The sequence below is a fragment of the Bufo bufo genome, chromosome 7 (assembly GCF_905171765.1).
Source record: "Bufo bufo chromosome 7, aBufBuf1.1, whole genome shotgun sequence".
Lineage (NCBI taxonomy): Eukaryota > Metazoa > Chordata > Amphibia > Anura > Bufonidae > Bufo > Bufo bufo.
In genome coordinates, this window is record NC_053395.1 from 154,840,918 (window position 1) to 154,864,009 (window position 23,092).

At 49.0% G+C, this 23,092-nt stretch overlaps 1 protein-coding gene across 1 annotated transcript in view; it reads right to left on the reverse strand.

The window, feature by feature from the left end:
* The window catches only part of UBE2G2 (ubiquitin conjugating enzyme E2 G2), an 86,771-nt gene extending 72,103 nt beyond the window's left edge, over positions 1–14,668 (reverse strand). Inside the window, exon 1 of the mRNA XM_040440294.1 lies at positions 14,538–14,668. Within this exon, the coding sequence (XP_040296228.1) occupies positions 14,538–14,580 (43 nt within the window). The 5' untranslated portion in view covers positions 14,581–14,668. The remainder of the gene's footprint in view (positions 1–14,537) is intronic.
* Positions 14,669–23,092: the final 8,424 nt, after the last annotated feature.

Here is a 23,092-nt window from a genome sequence, read left to right on the forward strand (position 1 = left end):
TGTTTTTTATTTTTTTATATTTTTTAAAACTTTATTTTTTGTTGTTTTTTTTTTACTTATTTTTTTTAGGTCCTTAATAGATCACAACATGCAATCATCAGATTGCAATTTGTAAAGGGTAATGGAATTTTCTCCATTATCCTATCCAGAAATACTGTATTTTTCCCTTTATAAGATGCACCGATGATAAGACGCACCCCAGGTTTCAGAGGAGGAAAATAAGAAACAAATATTTTTCATCAGACCCCCATATCAGGACATCGGATCAGACCCCCATAACAGCCCTCAATGTCAGAACCCCATCAGCCCTCAATGTCAGAACCCCAACAGACTTTATATCAGCCCTTTATTTCAGACCCCCATCAGACCTCATTGTGAGACCCCATCAGACCTCCGATCAGTGCTCATTGTGAGACCCCGATCAGCCCTCAATGTGAGACCCCATCAGACCTCAGATCAGCCCTCAATGTCAGACTTCCTTGCCAGAACCATCAGACCTCAGATCAGAATAAAATAAAAAACTCCTCTTACCTCTCCATCTCCGGCAGCAGTCGCACTTCCATGTCTTCTCTGGCCCGCTCTGCACTAGCTCCTCAGGATAGGTCATAAATTTTTACTTCGGCGGGGGTCTGACACCCCCCCCCCCCCCCCCTTCCCAGCGATCAGCTGTATGGGGAGACGGCGTGCGCAGCGCCCATCTGCCGTCTCCCTTCTCTCTTTCTGTCTGCCGCTTCTGTTCCATAGACAGAAAGAGAGAAGGGAGCCGGCATATTCGCACGTTGTCTCCTCAAACAGCTGATCAGCGAGGATAGGTCATCAATAGAAAAAGCCCGGAAAACCCCTTTACAATCTCAGAAAACTCTTTTAAACGTGGCTGAGCAGAGATGCCAGATACAGCCCATGGTCCAGAGTGGCGCTGTTTCACAGGGAAAAAGAAGATTATATATCAAATCTTATACCCTATAAATAAAGTCATACTTTATAAACTGAAAACTGCCTAGAGATTTCTAGAAATGGTTGGGGAAAACGTCACATCAATGATCCTGGCATCTCTGGGTCTTGTTAACAAGGCTCAGATGTAGTTATCAGTAACTTGTCCAGCCCCGTCCAATCTACATATCTCTGAATAGCAGGAGGGCTTGTAGAACTCATTCTGCCATCAAATTCTGTTTGAAGGCCAAATGACATTTGAAGTCTTCTTCTCTAACACAAGATGGTCCTTTTAAGATTGTCCCTCCGAGTAGTCCATCAGCACATAAGAACGCGCATGACGCTAGAGGTTACATTCTCAGTGGGGTGCTGTCTCCATCTAGTGGTAAAAAGCTGCAAATTCCAGGAGTTTATATTTTAATTATAATCCATAACTCCAATTACTGTATAGTCTCTGCCTTACAGACCAATTGTTTTGTTGAGCAAATCAAGGTCATACATGTTATAACCAAACCTTAAACATGGGTTTGGACGGGCACTCCCCAAAGGTGATGCAACATGACCAAAATACAATCAGATTCCTAGTGGCAGGCATGCTCAGCAGAGGAAAGGTTCCAACATGGCTGATCTTTCAAAGTATAAGAAGATTACAAAGCCTTATTGAATTCCAGTTTTCTTCTGTTCAGCAAAATGATAGAACATGTCCTATACTCTGACGCAAAATGCAGACCACGGACCCACTGAAGTCCATGGCTCCGCAAAAAAAGTGGATGCAACTCGTGCTTTATCTGTATTTTGCAGACCGCCAAATACATATAGTTGTGGGCGTGAGGCCTTACTCTGCTAAACCCCATTCACACCACGCTTCTGTGCCTTTCCTTGTGTGCACACTTTCATTGATCCTGTTCAAGAAATCCAGAAACATTTTTGAGGGATCGGAACGCACATGAGTATCACTTGTTTCTGGATTGTAATATCACAGACTAAAGCCCCATTCACATTGCCAGATATCATTATGGCTTGCACATTTTTGCACGGTAGGATCAGGGCTGAGTTGCAGTGCCAGACTCCACATACGTATGGACAGCACTGTGCTGTGTACTAGGGTTGCACCGGGTATCGAATTATCGATACCCAATCGATACTTTTGTACCGATATGGATTCGCATTTTACCGATACTAGGCTGCACTACTGTGCAGCCTAATATCAGAGAAGATAGCGCGCACTGCTCTCAGCGCGCCATGTTCGCCCAGCAGCACAGGGGAGAACGAAACAGTCTCTCCCTCCCCCTGTGCCTGTGCCGCTGCCACCAATGAGAAGACAGAGTGGAGGAGGAGGGGAGGGGCTGTGGCAACTGCACCACCAATGAAGATTACTCACCCATTAATTCAAATACAGGAGGCAGGTGCCAGTTGCAGACTCATATAGCCGGCACCCGACCTCTATGACAAGGCGCTGCGATCCGCAGCAGTTAACCCCTCAGGTGCGGCATCTGAGTGGTTAAAGGGGTTGTCCAGGTTCAGAGCTTGTTTACAATAACACACTGCTGGGTGGACGCTTCTGCCCAGCAGTGTGTTCGGTGACGCCACCGACTCTGATGGGCGTGCTTTAGCGCTGCCCTACCCATTTTACTGGCTAGCGCAGCGCTAAAGCACTCCCATCAGTGCCAGTGACGTCACCGGGGTTCCTGGCAGCCCCATGGAGAGCCCGGTTCGTCACCGGAACCCCTAAAAATGCCTTTGTCCTGCGCAATCTAGCGCAGGGCAAAGGAGAGCATCGGAATATGAACTGCTCTGATGCTCAAGTCAGGGGGGCTGCCTAGGTGAAAATGGAGGTATGTCTGGGTTCAGCTCTGAACCTGGACAACCCCTTTAACTGCCGTGGATCGCAGCTCCCTGTCAGAGGTCGCCTCCTGTATTTGAATTAATCGGTGAGTTATCTTCATTGGTGTATTAGAAACATTGATGGCACAGTGCGCCCCCCCCCCCCCCCCACCCCTAAAGTCATTGGTGGCAGTGGCCACAGGGTCCCCTCCCCTCCTCCTCATCGGTGGTGCAGTGGCAGCTTCTGATCGGAGCCCCAGCAGTGTAATCCTGGGGCTCTGATTGGTTACCATGGCAACCAGGACGCTACTGAAGCCTTGGCTTTCGGCTCCCTGCTGCTGTGTGTACTATGCACAGGGCAGCAGGGCGAGTGTGAAGTTCTATTCACCCTAATAAAGCTCTATAAGGGTGAATAGTAGGGATCGACCGATTATCGGAAGTACCGATATTATCGGCCGATATTCAGGATTTTGTACATTATCGGTATCGGCATCTAACCTTGCCGATATACCGATAATGAGTATAAAGTGAATACTAGTGAGCGATTCTATTATGCAATGGGTGCCGGGAGCGGGAGAGAAGTGCAGCAAGCGCTTCCGATACTCACCCTCCCTGGTTGTCTTTGATGGGGCCTGCTCTGCACTGTCCTGACCCCGTACAGCGTCAGGACGTAGTGCAACGTGGGTCGAAGAACACAGGGGAGCGAGACGCTGGACCAGGAGATGAAGAGGAGCTGCGGCACAGGAGGGGTCAGGAGTTTTTTTTTTTTTTATTCATCTCAGGTCTGATAGGGGTTAATAAAGGTCTGATCTGAGGTCTGATAGGGGTTTATAAAGGTCTGATAGGGGTTAATAAAGGGCTGATCTGAGGTCTGATAGGGGTTAATAAAGAGCTGATCTGAGGTCTGATAGGGGTTAATAAAGGGCTGATCTGAGGTCTGATAGGGGTTAATAAAGGGCTGATCTGAGGTCTGATAGGGGTTAATAAAGTCAGTGAGGGGGTGGATGGTGTGGAAATTGGCATTTGGCACTAGAATATTATAAATGTAAATTATAAATTGACTACCAACTTTAGGACTTTATTAATTTATAATTTACATTTATAATATACTAGTGCCAAATGCAAATTTCCACCACCTCAGTGACTACCAACTAATATAATATATATTATGAGATATAAAATATCGGTATAAATTATCAGCTATCCGCCTGAAAGTTCAGATTATCGGCATCAGTATCGGCTCTAAAAAATCAATATAAGTCAATCCCTAGTGAATATGACAAGGGATGAAAGATCCCAGGTTCTAGCCCCCAAGGGGAAAATAGTTAATAAATAAAAAGTAAAAAAAAAAATTGTTAAAAAAATTACCCCCTTTCCCAATTTTACATATAAAATATATAAACAATAAATAAACATATTACATATCACCACATCCGAAAAGTCCAAACTATTAAAATATTTAAAAATATCTCCTATGTGGTGAACGCCGTAACAAAAAAAAAAAAAAAAACGCGTGATTCGCCATTTTTTAGTCACCGTGCCCAAAAAGACTTACATTACTCTTACCGGTAATCGTTTTTTCCCTTTAGCCTCCACAACGGCAGTAAACATGGAGATTATCCCGCCTTCTCAGGGACAGGAAAACAGCTTTGTGGACCAGCCCATATAAGGCCCCCTCCCTCTTACCTCTCCAGTTAGTAACCTAGTACTCAGAGATAAATGCAAGGAAGGTTTAATAAAGAACAAAAGTAACAAATATCAGAGCCAGTCTGCTCTAACTTAGAAGAACATATATATTTCATTAATAGAATATACACATATAAGTATGAATACGTATTAAATAATGTATATCTAAATATAGTAGATTTTTTTCCCCTTTTTTTTTTTTTTTTTTGGGGGGGGAATTCCTCCTGCCGTTGTGGAGGCTAAAGGGAAAAAACGATTACCGGTAAGAGTAATGTAAGTCTTTTCCCTACGCCTCCACAACGGCAGTAAACATGGAGGAAGTAACATAGGATAATAGCCTAGGGTGGGACAACTGCAGATAGGACTCTCCGCCCAAAGGCTAAATCCCTATTTGCAGAAACATCTAACTTGTAATGTCTAAAAAATGTACATGGATTGGACCATGTGGCTGCACGGCAGATGTCCTCTAAGGAAGCTGAAGCACCCTCGGCCCAGGATGTGGCTAGGGCCCTGGTAGAGTGAGCTTTGAGAAACGGTGGAGGAGGAACACCCTCTGTCTGGTAGGCTAGATAGATACAGGACTTGATCCATCTTGATATTGAAGTTTTGCTGGCAGCTTTCCCCTTCAACATGCCCAGGTACTGAATTAGAAGTTGATTAGTCTTCCTAATCTCCTTAGTGGCTTCCAGGTATTGGAGGACACATCTCCTGACGTCCAGGTTATGAAAAAGTCTCTCTTTTTCGTTCTTTGCCTGAGAACAAAAGGAGGGAAGGATAATTTCCTGTTGGCAGTGGAATTTAGAGACTACTTTTGGGAGGAATTCAGGAGCATGTTTTAGTGTGATCCTGTCGTCAGAAACGGAAAGGTATGGAGGCAGGATAGAAAAGGCTTGTATTTCGCCTACCCTTCTGGCCGTAGTGATGGCTAGCAGGAATGATGTCTTAAGAGTAAGAATTCTTAAGGGTATATCTGTAATAGGCTCAAATGGAGGGTACATAAGCTTGGACAGTACCAAGCTTAAGTCCCAGGGAGGCACTAGGGATCTTAACCTAGGACGAATCCTGATGGCCGCCTTAAAAAACCTTTTTATTATTTCCATGTTAGCCAGTTTACAGTCCATAAATACACTCAAGGCTGCTATCTGAACCTTCAAAGTACTTACTGCGAGGCCTTTATCCAACCCAGCTTGGAGAAAGTCCAGTATGAGGGACATCTGAGGTTCTCCTGATGGGTCGTATTTATCCTCCCGAAGAGTAGAAAGGATTTCCAGGCCCTCAGATATATTTTCGAGGTGACTGGTTTCCTACTAAGAAGTAAGGTGGAGATCACTTTCCTAGAGAAACCTTTGTTCCTCAGGATGTTTCTTTCAGCCTCCAGGCCGTCAGACGGAGTTGGGCGACTTGAGGATGAGAGACCGGACCCTGAAGTAGAAGGTCTGGGCGAGGAGGGAGGATCCAGAATTCTTCTCCTGCCAGAATCTTCAGGATCGGAAACCATGATCTGCGGGGCCAAAATGGAGTGATCAGGATGATTCGTACTCTTTCTTCTAAAATCTTTGCTATGACCCGCTGTATGAGGGAGAATGGTGGGAATGCATATAACAGGATTGGCGGCCAGGGTACCGAGAGCGCATCCACCTTTAAGGGTTGATCTTCTACCGCCAGAGAGTAGAAATTCGGAACCTGTCTGTTTTTTCTCCTGGCGAACAGGTCGATCTTCGGCGTTTCCCACCTGGAACAGATCTGTTTGAATACCTGAGGGTTTAGCATCCACTCTCCTGCGTTTAGCTGGTCCCGGCTGAGGAAGTCCGCCACCTGATTCTCTTTTCCTCTCACATGTGCTGCTGAAAGGGACTGAATATTCTTTTCTGCCCAACTGAAGATTTTTGTCACCACCAGGGCTAGTGACAGGCTTCTTGTGCCGCCCTGTTTGTTCAGGTATGCCACTGTTGTAGAGTTGTCCGACAAGATCTTTACATTCCTCTGTAGGAGGGAGGGTGCAAATGTCTTCAGGGCTTCCCAAACCGCGGACAATTCTCTCTTGTTGGAGGAGGCTTTTTGCAGAACGAGACCCCACTGGCCTTGAGCTAGTTTCCCTTCCATGTGGGCTCCCCACCCTTGTTGGCTGGCGTCTGTAGTAATAACTACCTGATCCGATGGTCTCCAGGGTACTCCTTTCAAAAGATTTTTCCGATCTGCCCACCAATTCAAGGATGTTTTTACTGCATGAGGGATTTTTACCTTCTTGTTTAAGGATGTTTGTTTTTTGTCCCAGGTTCTTAAGAGAAATGATTGGAGGGTTCTTGAGTGGAACTGTGCCCATTTTACTGAAGGGATAGTGGATGTCATTAGACCCAGGATGACCATCATCTCTCTGAAAGAGACCAAGTGTTGTTTCTGAAATCTTCTCACTGTTGTGATCAGGCCATCTTGTTTCTGTAGAGGAAGAAAAGAGATCATTTTCTCCGAGTCCAACAGTACTCCTAGAAAGTTTATCTGGGTTGAGGGTATGAGACAGGATTTTTCCGTATTGATTATCCACCCCAGGTTGGTAAGTGTGGTCCGGATTGTCTGGAGCTGCAGGAGTAACAGATAGGATGATGGGGCTGCTATTAGGAAATCGTCTAGGTACGGAAAAAATAGAATTTCCTTTAGGTGAAAGAACTTGGATACTTCTGTTATGACCTTCGTGAAAAGCCTTGGGGCTGAGCTGAGACCAAACGGAAGTACCCGGAACTGGAAGTGGCACAGCTCTCCCTTGAACCATGTTGCCAGTCTGAGAAATTTCTGATCCTCCTTCTTGATGGGTATATGGTAGTAGGCATCTGCCAAATCTAATGTTACCATGGCGCCGTTTTTTGGGATCAGGCTGATGACTGTTTTTATGGTTTCCATCTTGAACCTTTTGTATATGATGTATTTGTTTAACATCTTCAGGTTTATTATTAATCTGAACGATCCGTTTGGTTTCTTTATCAAGAAGATCGGGGAGTAAAACCCTTTCTTCTGTTCTTGCTTTGGGACTGGGATGATGGCCCCTTTCTCCAGCAGAAGTCTCAACTGATGATCCATAGTTAGTTGGCTTATCTCCCCTGGACGAGGGTTCTCCATATACCTGTCTGGTGGGCAGGTTTTTAACTCTAGACTGTACCCATTTTTTATGACTGACAGCACCCATGGAGAGGCCTGGATATTTACCCAGGCTGGATAGAACTGGGACAGTCTTCCTCCCACTACGCTTTTGGCGTCATTGAGTAGAGGTGTGGGCCGATTTGTCAGGGTTAAACAGGAACCCTCTGCCTTTACCCCTATTGGACTGCCAGGTTGGTCTAGTGTCCTTTCTTTTTTGGTCCGGCCTACCTCGTTTCTGGGACCGAAAGGACCGTCTTTGTTGAAAAAATTTTGATTCTGTAGGAAAGCCCTTTTTTCTATCTGAAGCTTTCTCTAGAATGTCGTCCAAGGCCGTACCAAACACCCTATCTCCCTCACATGGTAGAGTGCACAGCTTGTTTTTAGAGGCTGTGTCACCGGACCAGGTACGTAACCATACTGCTCTTCTAGCAGAGTTAGAGAGGGCAGCAGATCTGGCTGAAAGCTTCACTATGTCTGCTGACGCGTCTGCCATAAAATTAGCGGCTTGTTTTAGCATAGGTATAGAAGCTAGGATGTCTTCTCGTGGAGTGCCTGACTCTAGATGTTCCTCCAACTGTCCCAACCAAAGGCCCAGGGTTCTAGCTGTATAAGTTGCAGAGATCCCTGGTCTTAGAGTGGCCGTAGAGGATTCCCACATCTTTTTAAGGAGGCTTTCACATCTTTTGTCCATCGGATCTTTCAGAAGGCCGAGGTCTTCAAATGGAAGGGCAGTTTTTTTGGAGATTCTTGCTACTGGGGCATCTACTTTAGGGGTCTTATCCCAGGCCACAGAATCATCTTCCGCGAAAGGGTATTTTCTCTTTAACCACTTAGAGGCGGATTGTTTTTTCTCAGGGTCTCTCCATTCTGAGTGTATTAACGCTCGGATGTTAGGGTGGACGGGAAAAACTCGTTTTTTCCTGTCCCCTAATCCAGCAAACAATTGGTCCTGTACTGAAAGGGGTTCTCTGGGCTCTTCCAGGTTTATTGTAGCCCTAATAGTTTTCAGAAGGGAATCCGTCTCCTTAACTGAACAGAGAGGTTTACCGCCTGCTTGATCTGAAGTATCAGAATCAGACCCAGAGGAAATTTCACCTTCATCCAGGTCAGAGTCCTGCATATTAGAGACTATGGCTCCTGAGGTAGATGGTCTGGGAGGCAATGTATATAACTTAGCTTCTACAGCTGCACCCACTTCTTCTCCGATTATGGTTTTCAGACTTTCAATTAAGGATGGGGTCTCCTCTGACACAACCTTGTCACAACACTTTTGGCACAATGATTTCTTGTATGTACCAGACAGCGATTTCTTGCACATTACGCATTTTTTCTTCAAAGGCGGATCCTTTTTTGAGGATTCTTTACCCTGAGAGACACAAAGTTAGAGAGGAAAGTTTTATCCTTAGTCTCTAAAAGAGAAGGGTAAAGAACCACCACCAAGGAGACCCCCATACAGGATAAAGCACCCTGTTATTTTAGTAATGGGAGGAGGCTTACCGGGCTAGAGGGCCTGGAGGTATCTGTGGGCCGCCTGGGCGAATCGTCAGCTTGCTGGGACATCTTTCTCAGGAGAAGAGCGCAGGAGCTGCATCTGGACGCCGGCAGCCGCGCTCTTTTACTTCCTGGTTCCCACTGATGACGACATATGCCCCGCCCCCCCCTCGCGTCACGCGCCGGCCTTCCGACGTCACATAGAATCCAACTGCCGGCGCGCGCGCATAGGGGAAGAAGTGGGGAGCGCTCCCAGGCCCAGGAACGCTCCCCCGGCTCGCAGAACAGGGCCGGTCCGCACTGGACGCGGGTCCAAAGCCCGGGGTGGCCAGCAACGCTGGGCTTAAACCACAGGGAAGGAGGAACTTTTATAGAGTTCCGCGACCCTATCCCCTGCCTCAGCCCTCCGGCCAGAGCCGGGATACAAACCGAAAAGGCTGGGCGCGTGACTGATCCATCCGGCAAGTCCTGACCTTCTGAGGGACAGGAAAACAACTGGAGAGGTAAGAGGGAGGGGGCCTTATATGGGCTGGTCCACAAAGCTGTTTTCCTGTCCCTGAGAAGGCGGGATAATCTCCATGTTTACTGCCGTTGTGGAGGCGTAGGGAAAAAAGGATAGGACTGTTCTATTACGGGCCGGACGTTCCATAAAATGCGAAATGCAAGCAGCTTTTTTTTTGTGTGGTATCGAATACTTTTTTATCGTATCGAAACCGAATCAAAATTTTGGTATCATGACAACCCTACTGTGTACTGCAGGGCCGCCCCTCCATTCTGCAGACAGGCAGGGGTCACATGGAACGCCCACTTATCATACACCGATAACCCGGCCTGCAATTAAAACCCCTTTAGGCATATTTTATAGCAGAAAATACACAAGAATCCGTAAAAAAAAAAGGTTTTTTTTATGCGGCAATGGCTGCGGATTTCACCATCTTCATTATCTGCAAATGGTGAATTAGGGTCTATTCACACATCCGCAACTGTTTTGCGGTCCGCAAAACACGTACACCGGCCACGTGCGTTCCGCGTTCGCACATGGCCAGCACTATAATACAAATGCCTTTTCTTGTCCGTGGCTACGGAAAAGAATAGAGCATGTTCTATTTTTTGGAAAATGAATGGGTCCGCACACGTTCCACAAAGAAATCCGGTTTGCACACAGATGTTAAAGGAGTTTTCCATGAGTACATTTATGAAGGCCTATCCTCAGTAAAGGTAATCAATATATGATCGGTGCGCAGGTCCGCACCGCCAATTAGGCGAGGTGAGGTGATCGCCTCAGGCGGTGATGCCCTGGAGATGAGTGGGGAGCAGCGGCAGGGCCAAGGGAAATAAGCAATTCCATTCTATGCGCTCATCTCTCTATATTCAACTGTTTCGCCGTCCTCAGCATTCTGCGGCGGGGCACGGGAGTGAGGTCTCCTTGCCCCGCTGTTCCCTCTGACAGGCTTCACGCCTAGTGTCTGTAGACTATCAAAGGCCAGAGCAGGTGGCGCGATGACATCATCATCATTGCACCACCTGAGCTAGGCAGCATACAGCGCGGCACACAGGCCGGAAGAGGCACCACATTGAGGTAAGTATATGAGTTTTTTTCTTTTTCCATTTGACACCATGTGATTGGCCAATATGGAGAAAGAGAAAGAGGAGCACCATGGGGTCATCTACTGGGGGGCATTATAGCCTGGCACACATTATGCGGGGCACTATGGGGGAGAGGATCACCATGGGGGTATCTACTGGGGTCACCATATAGGGGCATTATATACTGGCACACATTACGGGGGGACTATGGGGAAGGGGGGAGAGGAGCTTCTACTGGGGCACTATATAGGGGCGTTTTATACTGGCACGCATTATGGTGGGCACTATGGAGACACTGGTTCTACTGGAGGTATTTTTTATACTGGCACACAGTATGGGGCATTGGCACATGTTATGGGGGCCCTACAAGGACATTGGCTCTACTGGGGCACTAGGAGAAGTATTTTTTGTACTGGCTCACATTATAAGGCCTCATGCACACGACAGTTGTTCTGGTCCGCATTCGAGCCGCAGCTTTTGTGGCTCGGATGCGGACCCATTCACTTCAAAGGGGCCGCAAAAGATGCGGACAGCAGTCCATGCGCTGTCCGCATCTGTTGCTCCTTTCCGTGGCCCTGCAAAAAAAAATAGAACATGCCCTATTCTTGTCCGTTTTGCGGACAAGAATAGGCATTTCTACAATGGGCAAATTGCGGAAGGCACACGGGCGGCTTCCATGTTTTGCGGATCCGCAATTTGCGGACCGCAAAAAACGGAACGGTCGTGTGCATGAGGCCTAAGGGGGAATTTTTCTACTGTCACACATTATAAGAATTATTACTACTGGGGGCATTATGGTGAGCTTTATTACTACGGGGGGACTATGGAGAACATGGCTACTAGTATGGGCACAGAGGGGGCATTATTACTGTTGGGGGCACAATAGGGGCACTATTACTATTAAAGGGTTGTCCGGGTTCAGAGATGAACCAGGACATATCCCCATTTTCACCCAGGCAGCCCCCCTGATGTTAGCATCGGAGCATTTCATGCTCGAATGCCCTCCTTTGCCCTGCGCTGGATCGCCCAGCCGGCTGCCAGACACAGGGCAAAGGCATTTTATGGAGTTCCGGTGACGAACCGGGCTCTCCATAGGGCTGCCAGGCTAAAGCCCGCCCATCAGTGCCGGTGACGTCACCGGGCTCACTGCTGGGCGGAAGCCTCCGCCTGGCAGCCCTATGGAGAGTCCGGTTCGTCACAGGAACTCCAGAAAATGCCTTTGCCCTGGAGATTTAGCGCAGGGCAAAGAAGAGCATCGGAGCATGAACTGCTCCAATGCTCAAGTCAGGAAGGGGGCTGCCTGGATGAAAATGGGGATATGTCCTGGTTCCTCTCTGAACCCAGACAACTCCTTTAAAGGGGTATTCCCATCTCAGACAATGGGGGGCATATCGCTAGGATATGCCCCCATTGTCTGATAGGTGCGGGTCCCATTGCTGGGACACGCACCTATAACAAGAACGGAGCGGGAAGAGCTATGGCTGGAGGACCCCAGAATTTCCGGGGTCCGTCCACCACCAACCGCTGTTCCCATAGAAGTGAATGGGATCGTACCGCACATGCGCAGCCCCGGCTCCCATTCATTTCTATGGGGCCGACGGAAATAGCCAAGCCAGGTGGCTCGGCTATTTTCAGCGGCCCCATAGAAATGAATTGAGGGCAGCAGCGCTTGCGCAGTGCACCCTCCTTCACTTGCAGTGCCCCGTTCTTGATATAGGTGCGGGTCTCAGCGGTGGGACCCGCACCTATCAGACAATGGGGGCATATCCTAGCCATATGTCCCCTATTGTCTGAGATGGGACAACCCCTTTAAGTGCTCTCTGGCAGAGAATTATTACAATTGTTGGGCTGTTTCAATTGTCACCTCAGGCAGTAGAAAGGCTAGGTGCACCCCTGCTGGTGAGGGTCCAACACCCGGCACCCCTGCTGGTGAGGGTCCAACACCCGGCACCCCTGCTGGTGAGGGTCCAACACCCGGCACCCCTGCTGGTGAGGGTCCAACACCCGGCACCCCTGCTGGTGAGGGTCCAACACCCGGCACCCCTGCTGGTGAGGGTCCAACACCCGGCCCCCCTGCTGGTGAGGGTCCAACACCCGGCCCCCCTGCTGGTGATGGGTCCAACACCCGGCCCCCCTGCTGGTGATGGGTCCAACACCCGGCCCCCCTGCTGGTGATGGGTCCAACACCCGGCCCCCCTGCTGGTGATGGGTCCAACACCCGGCCCCCCTGCTGGTGATGGGTCCAACACCCGGCCCCCCTTCTGGTGATGGGTCCAACACCCGGCCCCCCTGCTGGTGATGGGTCCAACACCCGGCCCCCCTGCTGGTGATGGGTCCAACACCCGGCCCCCCTGCTGGTGATGGGTCCAACACCCGGCCCCCCTGCTGGTGATGGGTCCAACACCCGGCCCCCCTGCTGGTGATGGGTCCAACACCCGCCCCCCCTGCTGGTGATGGGTCCAACACCCGGCCCCCCTGCTGGTGATGGGTCCAACACCCGGCCCCCCTGCTGGTGATGGGTCCAACACCCGGCCCCCCCAGCTGGTGATGGGTCCAACACCCGGCCCCCCTGCTGGTGATGGGTCCAACACCCGGCCCCCCTGCTGGTGATGGGTCCAACACCCGGCCCCCCTGCTGGTGATGGGTCCAACACCCGGCCCCCCTGCTGGTGATGGGTCCAACACCCGGCCCCCCTGCTGGTGATGGGTCCAACACCCGGCCCCCCTGCTGGTGATGGGTCCAACACCCGGCCCCCCTGCTGGTGATGGGTCCAACACCCGGCCCCCCCTGCTGGTGATGGGTCCAACACCCGGCCCCCCTGCTGGTGATGGGTCCAACACCCGGCCCCCCTGCTGGTGATGGGTCCAACACCCGGCCCCCCTGCTGGTGATGGGTCCAACACCCGGCCCCCCTGCTGGTGATGGGTCCAACACCCGGCCCCCCTGCTGGTGATGGGTCCAACACCCGGCCCCCCTGCTGGTGATGGGTCCAACACCCGGCCCCCCTGCTGGTGATGGGTCCAACACCCGGCCCCCCTGCTGGTGATGGGTCCAACACCCGGCCCCCCTGCTGGTGATGGGTCCAACACCCGGCCCCCCTGCTGGTGATGGGTCCAACACCCGGCCCCCCTGCTGGTGATGGGTCCAACACCCGGCCCCCCTGCTGGTGATGGGTCCAACACCCGGCCCCCCTGCTGGTGATGGGTCCAACACCCGGCCCCCCTGCTGGTGATGGGTCCAACACCCGGCCCCCCTGCTGGTGATGGGTCCAACACCCGGCCCCCCTGCTGGTGATGGGTCCAACACCCGGCCCCCCTGCTGGTGATGGGTCCAACACCCGGCCCCCCTGCTGGTGATGGGTCCAACACCCGGCCCCCCTGCTGGTGAGGGTCCAACACCCGGCCCCCCTGCTGGTGAGGGTCCAACACCCGGCCCCCCTGCTGGTGAGGGTCCAACACCCGGCCCCCCTGCTGGTGAGGGTCCAACACCCGGCCCCCCTGCTGGTGAGGGTCCAACACCCAGCACCCCTGCTGATCAGCTATTTGAAAAAAATGCTGAAACACTCCGGTGAGCGCTGCCACCTCCTCACAGCAAACCAAACACAGTGCCACACACTACACAGTGGCTGTGCTTAATATTGCAGCCCAATCCCACTGACTTGAATGTGACAGAGAAAGGAGAATAACCCTTTAATAGTGACTGACAAGAAGCCAATAATACACAATATACGGGGAAACTGGACTTAGTAGGCAGGTCAGTACTCCCAGTAAGGAGATGTACTGTCAGTCTTCGGTGTGACAGGACTGATAACGTGTGCCACGTGTGTAGAAATACCTCCGTCCATGTATTATAGCTCTGGCTACCACCTAATGTTCCTACACAACTCACGTTTATATTCGGCCATAAGCCGTTTAAGTGCAGTCCCCGCCATCACCGGAACCAGGTCGCCTCCGTTGTTTGTTTACGGAAATTCCCGAATCTGCTTCCGGGACACGTCAAAGAGCCGTAGTCCCTCCGCGCATGCGCAGTCTACGCCCATCATCTGCGCAGGCGCGGGGGTGAAAGCGGTGAATCCCTGCGCGTGCGGTAAAGGGAGCGCCGCGGGCTTTGGAGTTTGACCGCGTTCGGACATAAATAGCGCGAGAACCGGAGGAACGTGTCTGTCTTTAGTGAATGTCTGTTGAGAGAACGTCTGTTTAGCGCTAAATAGGAAGAAATAGTGTATAAAAGTACATGGAAATCACTCAGGTGTCCTCTGTGAGGTTGTTACAAGTTTTATTTATTTGTATCAGTAAAAAAAAAAAAAACGTAAAAGGCAAGAGAAAGTATTAAAATAATAAAAGAGTTTATAAATGATATTAATTGTGTGCACCGGCTTTATTCCAGCTCCGATTTCCATGGCTGCAGTGGTGACTAATGATGTCCCAGATGTTCTCTATGGGAGACAAGTCCAGGGACCCTGCAGGCCATGGCACCATGTTCAGGCCACACACGCTGCTCACAGGAGCACAAGCAACTTGCGGCCTGGTGGTGTCCTGTTGAAAAAAAACTGTGCACCTCTTGCTGTCATCCCAATTCTTAGTTTTTCCAACCTCCGGGACATGCGACATTGAGCAGTGCTGACATCTTGGCCTAGGTGTGTAGCGATCTGAAGTCCTAAACCAAGGTCTTGCAGGTCAAGGTCCATCTCTGTTTCCAACAACTGGCAAATTGATTAACAGGTGGCGTTGTACAAAAATCTCACACAAGTTGATCTGATTTTTGAGGTTTCATGTGGCTAAAAAACTTTGGTTGGCCCTCCCACATGCAGCAGATTGGAGCTAGGTGCTTGCAAATTTGATCATCTGCAGATCTTGGTGACACCTGCTACTTCCTCAATTTGCATAAACGTACGGTTTGTCCTTGGTGTTGCAATTTTAATGTTGAGGAGTGTATTTTCAGACAACCTCTTTAAAGGAGCTGAACCTGGACATATCCCCATTTTCACACAGGCAGCCACCCTGATATTAACATCCTCTCCTTTGCCCTGCTCAGGGAAAATACTTTTTTGAAGCTCTTGTGACGTACCAGGCTATTCATGGGTAAGGTAGGAGGAGGCTTCCTCCCAGCAGTGAGCCCAGTGATGTCACCGGCACTAATGGATGGGCTTTAGCGCTGCCCAAGCCTGTAAAACAGCTAGGGTAGTTCGCGGCTATACTGGGCAAGTGTCACGAGGGTGTCAAGAGCCACGCCTGACTCCGTTATACCCAGGGTCAGGAAGTCGCAGCGGGTGGCTGCGCGCTCTGTGTGTAAAGATGGTGCTGTTTCTTAATGGTAGCTTTCTGGGTTTGCCTTGCAACCCTTTTTGGCTCACTCAGGGATCCGTAGCTTCTTCTCCTCAGCTGTTTCTTGTCCAGCACTCCCAACCTCCTTATATTCCCCTCTCCCACTTCTTTGGTTGCCAGATATAGAGCTTCCTGCCTGGACTTCTATACTGACCTACTGGAGCTGTGTAGCTGTGTTCCCTGGTTGTTGTTCCAGAACGTTACCCTCCGGATCCCTGTTGGGCCTTTGTGGTCTGCCGTGGTCGCCCACCTGGGATTATATGTTTGTCTGTATTGTCTGTCCTCTCCCTGGTGTTTTCCTTTAGTGTTAGTGGTGCGGACTAGTGTTCCCACCGCCCCGTTCACTACGTAGGGCTCATCTTAGGGAAAGCCAGGGTTTAGGCACGTGATCGGCGTACGGGTGAGGAACCCGTCTAGGGACGTCAGGTGCCAGCCTCAAGGTGAGTCAGGGGTCACCACCTTTCCCTCTCCCTTGGACAGGGCCTTCCCATTTCCCTCCCTTTGCGTGACGCCGGTCATTACATTATATCTGGCCCTTATTTTGTGTAGGTAAAAAGAAAAAAATTTACTTTTTCTTTCTGCCTATCTAGAATCCAGCATGGATCCTATTGCTGCTTTGTCAAGACAACTTCAAGGCCTGTCTTTGGAGGTGGCAGGATTTAAGGCATCGGTCCTCCAGCAACAGCAGCAATTGCAGCAGACCGCAAGCCCAGCGGTTGCTATGGGTAACCAGGTTGCTGCGGAACCCAAGGTTGTTCTTTCTGACATTTTCTGTAAGCTATATTTTAAGCTGCGCCCTTACTCCTCTGGTAATGAAGAACAGCGGGTGGGGGTTGTTATTTCCCTGCTGCAGGGGGACCCGCAATCCTGGGCGTTCTCTTTACCCACTGATTCCCAGGCTCTCCGGTCAGTGGATGAATTTTTTGGGGCCTTGGGTCTCATATATGATGACCCTGACCGAGTCGCCCTGGCTGGTAGCGGAGTATTGCTAAGAGTTCCGTAGGAACTACTAACCCCAGGCTGTGTGGAGGATGTCAGCCGGGGGGTATACGTTTCCTCCATTCGTACATCTCAATTTGTGTTGCCAGCAGCTGTTGTTTTTGGTGTTAAGAAGGAGACTATTTCTTTCTTTCTAGACAGTGGAGCAGGGGTAAATTTGATAGATGCCCATTTTGCCCACACTATGGGTTTGTCTCTCTGTCCGCTACAGAGACCTATTCCCATATTCGCTATTGATTCTGCTCCTCTGTCTCAGAGAAACCTCACTCACATTGTCCATAACTTACACCTTCGGGTAGGGGACCACCATAACGAGTGTCTTTCATGTTATGTTCTGGAGGGGCTCCCCACTCCGGTGGTGTTGGGTCTTCCCTGGTTGGTAGCGCACAATCCAGTGGTGGATTGGCAGGCCAGGGAGATATTGGAGTGGAGTGAGCATTGCAGAGAAAATTGCTTAAATAGCAATTGCTTAGTCGCTTCCATAGCTACTCTACCTACATTTGTTTCGGACTTTGAGGACGTTTTTTCTGAAAAGGGTTGGCAGAAGTTACCACCTCACCGTCCTTATGATTGCCCGGTTAACCTGATTCCCGGTGCAAAATTACCCAAGACCAGGTTATATAATCTTTCGGGTCCTGAGAGACAAGCCATGAAAGATGATATCTCCGAGAGCTTGGCTAAGGGACACATCAGACCCTCTTCTTCACCCGTGGCTGCAGGGTTTTTCTTCGTTAAAAAGAAAGATGGGGGCCTGCGTCCTTGCCTAGATTTCCGCGAACTAAACTGGATAACCATCCGAGACCCATACCCTCTTCCCCTCATTCCTGACCTGTTCAATCAGATTGCGGGTGCTAGGTGGTTCTCCAAACTTGATCTTAGGGGGGCCTACAATCTGATTCGTATCAAGGAAAGGGATGAGTGGAAGACAGCTTTTAACACCCCTGAGGGGCATTATGAAAATCTAGTCATGCCTTTCGGTCTGACCAATGCTCCTGCTGTCTTCCAACATTTCGTTAATGACATTTTTAGTCATCTTATCGGCAGGTTTGTGGTGATATACCTAGATGATATTTTAATTTATTCGTCTGATCTGAAAACACATGAGGTGCATGTCAGACAGGTACTGCAGGTCCTACGAACGAATAAATTATATGCGAAAATTGAAAAGTGTGTCTTCGCCGTTCAGGAAATACAGTTCCTAGGTTATTTATTATCTGCTTCAGGTTTCCGTATGGATCCGGGGAAGGTCCAGGCAATTTTAGATTGGGATCTTCCTGAGAACCTCAAAGCACTGCAACGGTTCTTGGGCTTGGCAAATTTCTATAGAAAGTTCATTCAAAATTATTCGGTGATTGTCAAACACCTTACTGACATGACTAGGAAGGGGACTGATTTTTCTAAATGGTCTGACGCCGCTAAAATTGCTTTTTCCTCTCTAAAAGAGAGGTTTACCTCGGCACCTGTACTAATCCAACCTGATGTCTCCCAGCCTTTTATTGTTGAGGTAGATGCGTCAGAGGTGGGAGTGGGGGCTGTGCTGTCTCAGGGTCCGTCTCCTGGCAAATGGCGTCCTTGTGCTTTCTTTTCTAAAAAAACTATCTGCAGCGGAGAAGAACTATGATATTGGCAATAGGGAACTGTTGGCTATTAAGCTGGCGTTTGAGGAATGGCGTCACTTTTTAGAGGGGGCACACCACCCTGTCACGGTGATTACAGACCACAAAAACCTTCTGTACCTCGAATCAGCTAAGCGTCTCACCCCTAGACAAGCTAGGTGGTCGCTATTTTTTACCAGGTTTAACTTTTTTATTACCTATCATCCTGGGGCAAAAAATACTAAGGCAGATGCATTATCTCGTAGTTTCCCTGGAGGGGGTAATGTGAGTGATCCGGTACCCATTCTACAAAGAGGAGTGGTTGTCTCTGCGGTACACTCTGTTCTGGAGGGGAAGGTGTTAGAGGCCCAGGGGGACGCTCCGGTCTCTTGCCCCTCAGAGAAATTGTTTGTACCGTTAAACCTGCGTCTCGAATTATTAAAGGAACATCATAATTCGGCACTTGCTGGGCACCCGGGTAGTAAAGCAACCTTGGAGCTATTGTCTCGTCGTTTTTGGTGGCCAAGGTTGCCTCAGGATGTAATGGATTTTGTGTCTACTTGTTCTACTTGTGCACGCGCAAAAGTCTCTCATACACGTCCTGCAGGGTCTTTATTGCCACTTGTCATTCCCAATAGGCCATGGACACATCTGTCAATGGATTTTATCAATGACTTACCTTTGTCTGCAGGTAAAACAGTTATCTTGGTAGTAGTAGACAGGTTTAGTAAAATGGTACACTTCATTGCGTTACCCGCACTACCTAATGCTAAGACTCTTGCTCAGGTATTCATTAGTGAAATCGTGAAGCTTCACGGGGTCCCTTCCGATGTTGTTTCGGATCGGGGAACCCAGTTTATTTCTAAGTTTTGGAAAGCTTTTCGTTCCCGTTTGGGGGTACACTTGTCCTTTTCCTCGGCTTTCCATCCTCAGTCGAATGGACAGACTGAGCGTACCAACCAAAACCTTGAGACATATCTAAGGTGTTTTGTGTCGGAGAACCAGGAGGTGTGGTCATCATATTTACCGCTAGCCGAGTTTGCCATAAATAATCGCCGTCAGGAATCCACTGGTAAGTCACCATTTCTTGGTGCATATGGTTTTCATCCCCAATTCTGTACTTTCAAAGAGGGGGGGTCTTCTGGGGTTCCTGAAGAGGAACGGTTTTCGTCATCTCTTTCATCTGTATGGCAGAAGGTGCAAGCTAACTTGAAAAATATGGGAGGTAAATATAAATGCATGGCTGATAAGAGACGGTCGCCAGGTCCGGACCTAGGAGTGAATGGCTATGTGTGGTTGTCTACTAGGAATATTAAATTAAAGGTTCCCTCTTGGAAACTGGGTCCTAGGTTCATTGGCCCTTACAAAATAGTAGCCATCATTAACCCCCTGGCTTTTCGCCTGGAGCTACCTCAGACTTTTAAAATCCATAACGTCTTCCATAAGTCGTTACTCAAGAAGTATGTTCCACCTCTAGAACCGTCACCGCTGCCACCCCCTCCTGTTGTTGTGGATGGTAATCTAGAGTTTCAAATATCCAAAATTGTTTATTCTCGTCGGGTCCGCCGCTCTCTTCAATATCTGGTGCATTGGAGGGGTTACGGTCCCGAGGAAAGAATGTGGGTTCCAGCGTCTGAGGTAAACGCTGACAGGTTAGTTCGGGCTTTTCATGCCTCTCATCCTGAGAGACCTAGTCCTGAGTGTCCGGAGGCCCCTCGTAGAGAGGGGGGGTACTGTCACGAGGGTGTCAAGAGCCACGCCTGACTCCGTTATACCCGGGGTCAGGAAGTCGCACGGGTGGCTGCGCGCTCTATGTGTAAAGATGGTGCTGTTTCTTAATGGTAGCTTTCTGGGTTTGCCTTGCAACCCTTTGGCTCACTCAGGGATCCGTAGCTCCTTCTCCTCAGCTGTTTCTTGTCCAGCACTCCCAACCTCCTTATATTCCCCTCTCCCACTTCTTTGGTTGCCAGATATAGAGCTTCCTGCCTGGACTTCTATACTGACCCACTGGAGCTGTGTAGCTGTGTTACCTGGTTGTTGTTCCAGAACGTTACCCTCCGGATCCCTGTTGGGCCTTTGTGGTCTGCTGTTGTCGTCCACCTGGGATTATATGTTTTGTCTGTGTTGTCTGTCCTCTCCTTGGTGTTTTCCTTTAGTGTTAGTGGTGCGGACTAGTGTTCCCACCGCCCCGTTCACTACGTAGGGCTCATCTTAGGGAAAGCCAGGGTTTAGGCACGTGATCGGCGTACGGGTGAGGAACCCGTCTAGGGACGTCAGGGCAGTCAGGTGCCAGCCTCAAGGTGAGTCAGGGGTCACCACCTTTCCCTCTCCCTTGGACAGGGCCTTCCCATTTCCCTCCCTTTGCGTGACGCCGGTCATTACAGCAAGGATGGCACGCACATGTCCCTCTCAGAAATGTACCGAAAGTTACATAACTTACAAACGATAGGCTTGGTGAAAGGAGCTTTTAAGCCCTTGGAAAGGGAACTGAGTGATCAAAAAATAAGCAAAAAATTGAGGGAAGGCCTTGAATTAGTAAGACGAGCAATATACAGTGAACAATGGAGGGAGACACAACAAAGGATTAGCCATAGGGCGACGTACGCCTTTAACTTGTCATACCGAGATGCCCCGGCCCATTACCTACGGCAATGCCCCAAGTGCGACCTCTCAAAAGCCGGACTTCTTCATGCTTTGTGGGAGTGCCCAAAGGTGCAACCGCTATGGCAACGGTTGGTGGAGACAATAAAGGAGATTTGGGGAGAGATAGTGGGGCTAACACTGCAACAGTGTATTTTTCACTACATACCTAAAAATCAGGAAGAGGAATTAGGGACAATAGTGGCGAAAAGAGGAGTACATATATTATTGATGTCAGTAAAAAAAATCCCTTTTACGACACTGGCTGCAAACAGAAGTACCATCATGGGAAGAGGTAGTTGGGACTATGAAGAATGTGCTATATCTAGATAGATTGGAGGTAGAACAGGACAAAGAAGGATTGATTGAAAAATACATCAAGAAATGGAGGGAATTCATCGAGAAGCAGTTGTCTAATTGTGAAATCCAGGAACTTATGGCCCCCTTCAAGTTGACTAAGTGGTACCTAGAGGTGCAATTGGCGAATAGATTGGGGAAGTTGGCAACATAGAAAGATATAGGAGAGACCTAAGCTTAAGATAGGATATAACCTGTAATAATAGGGAGAAGAAACCACCATAGTTTCAGACGAGTGTTCACGGGGTTGGGTGCAGTTGGGAAAGAGGGGTTCGAGGGGAAGGGCGGGGGGAGGGAATTGGAAAATTGTGAATTGAGAACCATAAAAGGATATCTTGTGGTGTTGATATAAGCTGATGTTTGTTACAAAATGCCATCTTTGTATGTCAATATATGCTTATTATATGTGAAATATATGGAAAATTCTCAATTCAATAAAGAGAATATAAAAAAAAAAAAACAGCTAGGGTAGCGCTAAAGCCCACCAATCAGTGACGGTGATGTCCCCGGCAATACTGCTAGGCGAAAGGGTGCATGGGGAAGGATCCATAGAGAGAACACAACAATCAAGGTGGTCCCACAGATACTCAATTGGGTTAAAGTCTGGAAAATTAGGGAGCGAGGGTAGTACTTGGAAGTCTTGGTCATGATCACCATGCCTGGACCATGTTTGGTCATGCAATGTTGGACATTTCTAGCCATGTGACATGTTGCATTGTCTTGCTGGAAGATCCCATCCACCCTACGGAAGACAATCAGCATGTATGGGTTACGTGATCTGCATGAATGGATTCATACCCAAATCGGTTGAGAGTGCCTCCCACATGGATGGTGGTCCAGAGAATGCCACAAAAACATTCCCCAAACCATAACGCTGCCACCTTCCAGCAATGGTTGCAGGGTTCTTAGATGTTTCTCAGCTGACAAGCCAACATCCATCTGTTAGATGAAGCAGAAAACATAACTCATCGAGAAGACAAACCTTTACAATTAGTGGAGGTCCAATTCTGATACTGCCATGAAAATTTAAGCTTTTTCTGCTGATGCAACTTCATTAGCAGAGGTGCAGTGACCGTCCATCTGCTTCAGAGCCCCATATGCAGTAGGGTTCGCTGAACTGTTGTTTTAAACACATATCTGGTAGCCCCCTGGTTCATTTTGGCAGTGATCTGCTTCACTGTAGCATGTCGGTCCGCCGTTGCGCACCTCTCACATCAATAGCACATGGTGCTCCACAGTTTCCACGTTGCTTATTCTCAGTAGTGCCATTTGTCCACTTTAAGAAGTAATATCACCCGTGGCCCAAAAGTCTATGATCATCCCATTTTGCAATTCTGATAAATCGCCCCTTTTTACTCATGACAGCGATGAGTAATACAGGGAGTGCAGGATTATTAGGCAAGTTGTATTTTTGAGGATTAATTTTATTATTGAACAACAACCATGTTCTCAATGAACCCAAAAAACTCATTAATATCAAAGCTGAATATTTTTGGAAGTAGTTTTTAGTTTGTTTTTAGTTTTAGCT